Below are 9,175 nucleotides of genomic sequence, written 5' to 3'. Positions count from 1 at the left end.
ATATAATGACATGTCTTTATACAGTCTAATAACCACCATTACTCTGCTGCATCCCTCCATGGCTTTAGTCTGTCGGTCAGGCGCACACACACACACACACACACACACACACACACACACACACACACACACTCTCTCTCCCAAGGCATACTTTTGTGCAGCACGCGTGTATGATGAAGTAGGGCATTAATTTGCGAAACGTTAAAATGTGGAGATATGAGTTTTCTGCCCGACAGCTGCGTTTTACAATCTTAACCATTTATATTAAGCATTATGTAGGCCTACTGGGGCACAGTAGCACAGTCTGTATAGCACTGCTAGCCTGGGGGGACGCTGGGGGGCGTGTACTCTCCTCCGCGTCATCAGTGCACGTACCCTAGGTGGGATTGGTAAAAGGGCCTTTCTGTGTGGAGTTTGCATGTTCCCCCTGGCCAGCCGTGGCGCCTGATGGAGTAGAAAGGAACTACTTGGAATAGCGTGTTCCTGTCAGGTGAAAAGAAGTGGCTTGGACTTCTCATGCATAGAAGTAAGCATGAGGTCAGTCCGTTGCTCTCCCCAGGTTGGCAGAGGGAGTGTAGCACCCAGGATTACATTAGATAATTGACACTGGGTGAAAAAAAAATGGGTTGCAAAAATCGTGGGATAAAAAAGCACAAAAAAGCATAACAAATTTTAATTTAAAATACTTTGTACTGGATCGACTATTTCTGCTCATGTAGGGCGCCAGGGTTAATATGGTTAGGCATTAGTTATACTTAGTCGTACACCAGTGTTGCTCGCCGAAAATTATGAGCTTATAGATCTGCTGCTTTCTGCTGCGTATGTTGCTATCACTGCTCGTCGGCTCTTCTGAAATTCCTCTACGGTTGCTGCGTTCTATTTTCAATAGACTGCCAGTGCTGTGCCAAGACATTCAAATCCTTCAATTTGAATGTGTGGTTTTGTGGAAGACGTTATGGTTGATGTCATTACAGTGCAAGGGAATTGTAATCGAATCTTAAAAGGATGATTTTCCTCTCCTCTTTTCTGCTCATCCTCCTTTCTCGTCCTCCTCCCATATCTCTCTTCTTGATTTACTGTTCCTCACTTCCTCCTATGATCCCTTCCTCCTTTCTTTCCTTCCTTTTCTGTTCCACGTCACTTGCTTTGCCTAATACCCCTCTCCTCTCATCCTCTCCTCCAGGCAGCTTCAGGACCTGCAGAGGCAGAAGGAGCAGGACCGCGAGCGCGACAGGGAGCGCCTGGAGCTAGAGATGCAGGATCGTGAGCGGCAGGAACGCGAGCGGCAGGAGAGGGAGCGTCAACAGGAACACGAGCGGCAGGAGAGGGAGGCGCAGGCGGAGAGGGAGCGTGCAGAGCGTGCCGAGCGTGAACGCCAGGAGCAGCAGGAGCGCGCCGAGCGAGATCTGATGGAGAGGGAGAAGGCGGAGCGAGAACGCATGGAGAGAGAGCGGGAGCAGCAGGAGCAGTTGGACAGAGAGCAGCAGGACTGGGAGCGAGGGAGACGCATCTCCAACGCCGGTGAGTGACACACCTGGGTCTCCTACTTAACACACACTCACACATATGACACACATAAATGCACATCCATGCACACACGATGGCTCAAACTCTCATACGTGCTTTCACATACTTACGCTGTAAGACGAATAGTGAAAATAGCTGATCTACGTCACAAAGTGCCACATTGTGACTCGTGAGCCTGTAGGTTATTTTAGCTATTTAATTTATAATAAAATAGGGTTACCAGGTCAAAAGTGGTTAACACACCTGAGTGTGTCAGATGGAGGGATGCTATAAACCTATACTGCAAGTATTATGGTAGGATACATTTTACGTTCACATTTACAGTAAGTTGCCCACTATGTTATCGTATGTGGCTTCCAGGGCAAAAGGACAGCCCCTATTTTTTTTAAAGTAATAATAAAATTGTGTGCGTCTCTCCATATCAGAGAGCTAACTTCATTTAACTAGCCTCGTTAGTGCTGAACCCCGTCTTCTTGAGTGGCTCCATCTGCCCATGGGCTGGACAGACACAAGGAACAGATTGTTGGGGCACTGGGGCATGCAAGAAAAGTGTGTGTGTGTGTGTGTGTGTGTGTGTGTGTGTGTGTGTGTGTGTGTGTGTGTGTGTGTGTGTGTGTGTGTGTGTGTGTGTGTGTGTGTGTGTGTGTGTGTGTGTGTGTGTGTGTGTGTGTGTGTGTGTGTGTGTCACACGCACACACAATCACTCAAACAGACATGCACACTTGACTTCATTAAGTGAAGCCCTGATGAAGGTTTTAATAATGAGGCGATCTGAAGTGGCAGGATTACACAGTGTATGATATCTTACAATGATCAAACAGTTTAGTGTAGAGGACAATATATCACACCGGAAATGTGCCCTAAAATCTTCCCTTAATGAACTTTTCTTCAAACCCATTTGGCAGTTTCTTAGGCTTATTTTCAAAACTATGTACCTAAAATCCAATCCAATCTCATAAAATTAAAGTATGTTTTTTTTAAAAGGCAGCAATTTCTGATGCAATGTAACGACTTACTAATGACTTTTACATCCCAGTCTGACTCCAAAATCATGCCACATCATGGTCCCAGAAATAATTTAATAGTCAAGTTTGTCAGTTTGGAAAGAAATAAAAAATAAACAGCCAATGTGTTCAAAACGGGGAACAGGATTAAGGGTTGTATATCCATTTGTAACCCTGAGAATGTACAGGTCCATTTGGTTATTATGTATACAGTTCCAGGCAACACTGAGGGTGTTGCTGTCAGTGTAGCGCTGGGAAGCAGCTGTGTCACAGGTGGCGGTGCTCTCTGAATTTAATTGGGCCCGTTGTGGGCCCGGTCGGTCAGAAAGCAAACTGGCACCGATTCAGGACTGGGTCAGTAGGGGAGGCGGCGCTGCTGCGTTGCATGCTACGAGCAGTACGTTAGCATGTGTCTATACACGTATAGCACGTCATGCGCAGCTCCTTCTGTGCATGAAGGGCAGGCAGGGACTAAAAATACATCATGGGAGAAGCGCTAGAGAGCCCCCTAGGTGTGTGTGTGTGTGTGTGTGTGTGTGTGTGTACACACGCATGCATGGGCATTTTTGTGGCCATGGCCTCAGGTCAGGGGGGGAGAGGCCTCCACATGTCAAACACAATAAGACTTAATTAGATAAGGTTCACCCAAATACACACACGCACGCGCGCACACACACACACACACACACACACACACGCATGTAATGCATGTTAACATGTGCCTGTTTTGGGTTTGCTGTGACAACTAAGGTTGTGCTACAATGATTAACGCTTACTAGTTGTCTCTCTCTTTCAGGATAACTGTGTGTGTGTGTGTGTGTGTGTGTGTGTGTGTGTGTGTGTGTGTGTGTGTGTGTGTGTGTGTGTGTGTGTGTGTGTGTGTGTGTGTGTGTGTGTGTGTGTGTGTGTGTGTGTGTGTGTGTGTGTGTGTGTGTGTGTGTGTGTGTGTGTGTGTGTGTGTGTGTGTGTGTGTGTGTGATTCTTTCTCACAGCCTGGCCTGCCGTTCACATTTACTGAACCAAAAGTAAATGAATGGAAGCCCTAAAAACTCTGGCAAAAATAGTCTGCTTCTGCAGTGTGTTGATCTGTGATGAGTGTCCGTACCAGTATTATGCACATTGTGCAGCAGAGGGACAGACAGTCACAGTATACCGCATCATTGTTAATTCAAGTCTGAGAGTGTACACATTTATCCGAATGGACCCTGCCTGTGCTATTGATCTGTGTATGAACATTATGGTGAGGTTGAAATGTTAGCGATGAGATGTCAGATGATGAGTTCAGCCGTCTTGGTGCTTAGTCATTTTAATCCTGTTGTCTTAAAGGGACACTGTCATGCCTTTGATGTGCATTTCAGGTCTTCGTCTCCACCAGGCCGACGGCATGGGGAGAGAGTGTGTGTTTGTTTATGGATATCGACTATTGAAAGATATAATGTTCCCAATGTGATAGTGTCCCTTTTACTAAATATTATTTTTCCACTAGATTATGCTGCGGGGGTACATTTCTCTGTGGGCATTTCTGTTATTTAAAAAGTTATCTTGCTTCAGTTTATTCACTTAGAAAAATCCTCTGTCCTACCACTGCGTACAGCTAGCTAGACATAGCTCTATGTTCACAGATTATGGTAGAGGAAAGCGAAAAATGAATGCTGAATGTTAAAAGTTCACAGACGGGTATTACTGGATGCATTTTGGTTAAAGGAGGATGCTCAGTTTGGTGTGATGGCTCTCTTTTGGGTTCAGAGGATTTTAGTCGGAAGGTTTCCTGCTATGGCTTTTTATGACTTTAGTTTGGTTGAATTAGATTTGGTTGAGATAATCTGAGGTTTTGATTGATTGATTGATTACTTTATTAGCAAATTTGTACAAGTAGTACAGTCTCTTTTGAGAAGGACCATGTTTGAGCTGAATTTACAGTACAGTATTACATTTGTGTGCGTGTCTACATATCGTCGCTGTCATGCAGAAACTGGGCACTACAGTGTCACACAAAAGTCGCACAAAATAGCCGATCCACAAGCTTTCAGATGTGCTAATCATTTTTTTAATATATGAAATACATTATAAATATTGAACAAAGTAAAAGTATTGCCTAGTTCTTGTGACTAATTAATAACTACATTGGAACACAGGTTAGTGTGTTCAGTCTTTATGTAGCATCAGTCAGCGACGCGTGCTCCGTTCATGTGTTGATTATCCTCGGGTGGCAGAGCAAAGCTGGGGGTCTAGTCACGTGATCTGAGAGAGAGGGGTGGGGGTTGTAGAGAAAGAGAGCTGGCATGAGAATGAGAGGAAAGAAAACATGAGGAAGGGTGGTGAGAATGGGAAGGTGCCAGAAGTTAGGGATGAAGGAAGGAAAGGAGGAGAAGGGGGGGAAAAAAGAGGAAGACAAAGGTTGAAAGAATGCAAAGACGGGAGGAAGGAAGAAGGAGAGGCGTAGAAATACAGAGAATGAATAGGAGGTTGGAAAGTGTAGTGTGCGTGTGTGTGTGTGTGGGGGGGGGGTCATTTGGCAGGTCTAAAGGAAAGTCAGAGTTGAACTATGAGAGTTGAACTACTTAAGCCCTGCCTGTACTTCATGGTACAACGAATAGCTAAAATAGCCAATCTATGAGCTCGGCTATTTGTGAGAATTTCGTTGTTTGTGCGAACAGGTTGAAAGACGGTTATGTAATAACTGTAATGCGGGAGTAATAAGCTGACTTAGAAGAACAGTGGTTCTCAAAGTGGGGTTCAGAGACACTCAGGGTTTCTTGAGGGGTTTCCAAAATGGAACCCTTACATGACTGTAGCTGTAACTGAGAGTGTACCAATGGAATCAAATGGACCTGTATAAGGTCCAATAATTTGGTGTGTGTGTGCGTGCATGCGTGCAGTAGAAGTTCATAGCGATAAACGTTAAATGCACCATGAACAAATGGAACAAGCCAGCAGCTCAAAAGAGGCAAAAGACTGGAAGAGAAAAGCCAGTGAAGAAGAGACTTGGAGATGGACCAGGAAACGGTTCAGAGCTCAGTGGGACAGAAGGAGGACAGAGGATTAGCATCTTTAACCCCCCGCAGAAACCATATGGCAGGTCGCTGGCATTACACCGCCCTGTTTATGCTAGGCTAGACATGTAACTCAATACAACAAAGGTCATTAGACTAGAGCTACCTGCTAGCGTAGCCACCTAATAAAATAAAGTAGAGAGCTAATGGAGGCCTCGCACATAATGTTTGTACAGTATACCGTAGTTCCCTTATAGGCATTTAAATTCCCTTAGGAACATTATAGGCCATTGATGAAACTCCTCCATACTGTAGTTCCTAGCTTGCCCTCCAGCAATTCTATAAATATTGTATATATGCAAAACAATCACACTCATGTGAAGTGCGCCCACTGTATTTATATCAGCCATATGACGTCTTACATATCGTCCTTTAGTGCCCTAAACAATCATTTAAGTCCCCAGACTTGACTGGCAAACGTTTTTTCGTGCTCTAAACAAACATTGTAATATTGTCAAAGTCCATAGACTTGGCTCGCAAATGATTTATGTCATAAGTGCTCCCATCGACTTGGCTGCCATATGCCATTTTACATCTTCAAAAGCCATGCATTGGAGGGGCTAGCGACATTCAGAAATAACACAAATCACTGATCTACATGCTCACAAAGTGTCATGATGTGACACATGAGCTTGTAGATCAGCTATTTTCACTATTTGTCGTATGATATGCAGTATTTAGAAAATGCCCCCCCTGCATATTATTTATTTATTTGTTTTATTTTAAAAACCCTTCAATTAAATTCAATTGAATTTTATTATAGTGCCAAGTTGTCTCAAGACACTTTACATATAGTGTAGAGAATTGATATTGTCCCACCCTGAGCAATCAATTTTTGTTTCAGTGTGGAAGATAAATGTGCATTCTCAGCATTCTGTGAAAGTTCTCTATTGCCCTCTTATGTCAAAGTACCATTACCATTGTACCTGAACTCACACTGACCTCCTGACCCCAATGACAAAAAGGCACATCTGTTCAGTAATCAATGGACCCTTTTCCACACTAAGTGTTATATAGCTACATGTAATAGGCTACAATTAATAGTGGGTATTTGATTTTGATGTACCAGTTGGCAAACAATTGACAGTTGTCAATAGACAATACTATTGTTGCTTGCTCTTTGACAACCTTAAATCAAATTATCTTATACATTGAATTAGCTACAGCTGTCTTTACCCTTTGATAGCTACAGCTGTCTTTACCCTTCGATGACAAGACATGTCACGTGGACATGTGGAAAGGCTCTAGTCTAAAAACGTTTTTAAATATATACAGTATAACAAGGTAAAGGCTAAATGTTGTAAGATAGCCTGCATTATAATGTACATATCAGGATTATTCTAGGCTAACGATGCAACTATCAGAAGTCAGAAATAATATTAAAACATTTATTTTGCTTTATTTCAGATAGGTCACTATTATACAGAGAAGAAACCAAGGGCAGAGAGAGAGGGGAGAATCATGCATGACAGAGACAGGGGTCGGATTCGAACCCGGGTCTTCACACTCACACAGTTGGCATGCAGTATGTCCTGTGGTAGTGTACACTAACTGGCTGAGCCACCAGCCACCCATAAGTGAAAGATATCAGCCAGCTTATCAACACAGCCTAGTAAAAGCCCATTAAATATTCACTACCTTAGCTGCAACATGAGCCTTTACCATAGTTCACCATCTTTACAAAATAAATTAGGCCAATTTGAATTGACATTGTAGAGATGCGAATTAATTTGATTACGTTATTTTTCACAGGACGTCAGGAATGATGAGATGCACAAACGTGCACAATAAAATGCTGAGTGTTAATATAATTCTAATAGTATATAGTATACTCTTAAAGGAGAATTCCATGCTAGAAGGCTTTCTTACCTTTCTTTGTAGTTGTTACGTCCCCATCAAAGAGGTCCAGGTGGGCCCAGGTCGTAGCGTAACGGTCTGGGCACCGGACTGGTGATCCAGTCGTGGTGTGCCGCGGGTTCGACTCCCGGACCCGACACGGCCTTTACCGCATGTCATCCCCCCATCTCTCTCCCGTTTCCTGTCAGCCTACTTTCTATCCCTTAAAAAATCAATAAAGGCGTAAGCCGCAAAAAAATATCTTAAAAAAAAAAAAAAAAAAAAGAGGTCCAGGTGTTATTTTGTGCAAATGCTCCTTATTGGCTATTTCCCCTACCATAAGCCCTAAATGAATTGAATGGGAATTGAATGGGGCTATGGGGTGTTGTGCTAATTCGCTTATTTCCATCGCTCAAAATTATAATTGTTTTGTATATATCCTCTCTTCATAATGTAAATAATAACCCAAGCGGCACACTTTACTACTTATTTCGATGGAAATAGGCGAATTAGCACAACACCCCATAGCCCCATTCAATTCCCATTCAATGCAATTCATTGAGGGCTTATGGTAGGGGAAATAGCCAATAAGGAGTTTTTGCACAAAAAAACACCTGGACCTCTTTGGTGGGGACGTAACGACTACAAAGAAAGGTAAGAAATGTAAGAAAGCCTTCTAGCATAGAATTCTCCTTTAACACGCCATCTTTGGAACACGCCTTACAGGATTTTACTGTAGACTCGGGTGAGAAGGCTCTGATCTTTGACCACTAGAGGCATACACATGTTGCATGTGTTAAAACAGAATTGTGACGTGTGGGAGAGCATTTTCGCTTCTTGGGTGAGTTCAGTGGAGTTGGGTGTCCCAGGTGGGCTCATCTCTACATTATGTCCCCAGGATCCTCATGTTGCTCTCGTTGTGTGTAGGCCTAGATGTCATTGCATAGCCAATGTTGTGTGTTATGTGTGTCGTTTTGGTTCACTCAACGAGGCACACATGCCGACAGGCTGCTTGCCATCCGAGTTGGCAAGCCGTGGTGGAGTCATCAAATGCCTTGCTTTAGACTAGAGCACTGTGATGCTAGTTATTATCTACTATAGGGAGGAAAGGGGTTTTGCTCGCTTACTTTAACAGCATAGATTAGTCGTTTGTCTGCCTGCTAGGTGGTAGGAATGTGTGTCATTTTGAAGCATGGATAGAGCTGTCCGAGTAGATACAGTACCTGTTGGATGCATGTCAGTGTTTCTTTGAAATTGTATCATTGTGTATCATTGATTTAGCTTTTCCTCCTCTTTTCTCCAGGAGGAGAAGTGTCAGGACAATATTTGTATGTTGAATTGTTCGAAACACTTTGATATACTTGCTAATTGCTATACTGTATGTCTGTGGATTCAAATAAATTTCAGTTTTCCCTTTTGGAGGTGAACCTCCGCTTTCCTGCAGAGGAAACACTGTCTACTGTGGACAATGTTATGTTAATATTGGAGTGATGCAGAGGGTAAAACCAGGGTGTCATTTGAGGGCATGTTATTCATGGTAACCTTGTCGTGACCCTGCTTATTAGGACCTCTGTATGCTCCTCCTCAGGCAATGCACTGCAGGGAGTTGCGTTGTGTACGTTTCGTCCCTTTGCTGTGTTGAACAATAATAAAACATGTCTGGCTCTGGCTCTGTGTCCATGATGCTAACCCTTGCCTGCTAACGGAGTAGCACCTTCTCCACCCAACAAGGAACAGGAAGTGAAAGTCTACTGT

General features: G+C 43.5%; 1 protein-coding gene across 5 annotated transcripts in view; it reads left to right on the top strand.

Annotated features, from left to right (window-relative positions):
• enah (ENAH actin regulator) overlaps positions 1-9,175 on the top strand; it is a 137,394-nt gene that overhangs the window by 109,933 nt on the left and 18,286 nt on the right. For all 5 annotated transcript variants that reach the window (XM_083790381.1, XM_083790384.1, XM_083790383.1 and 2 more), the window contains one exon: positions 1,184-1,521. In XM_083790381.1, coding sequence (XP_083646507.1) covers positions 1,184-1,521 — 338 coding nt within the window. The remainder of the gene's footprint in view (positions 1-1,183; positions 1,522-9,175) is intronic.

This window comes from Protomyctophum parallelum (assembly GCF_964188405.1).
Source record: "Protomyctophum parallelum genome assembly, chromosome: 19".
NCBI classification, from domain to species: domain Eukaryota; kingdom Metazoa; phylum Chordata; class Actinopteri; order Myctophiformes; family Myctophidae; genus Protomyctophum; species Protomyctophum parallelum.
Note: the sequence above shows the minus strand (reverse complement) of the source record. Positions and strands in the feature narration are given on the sequence as shown.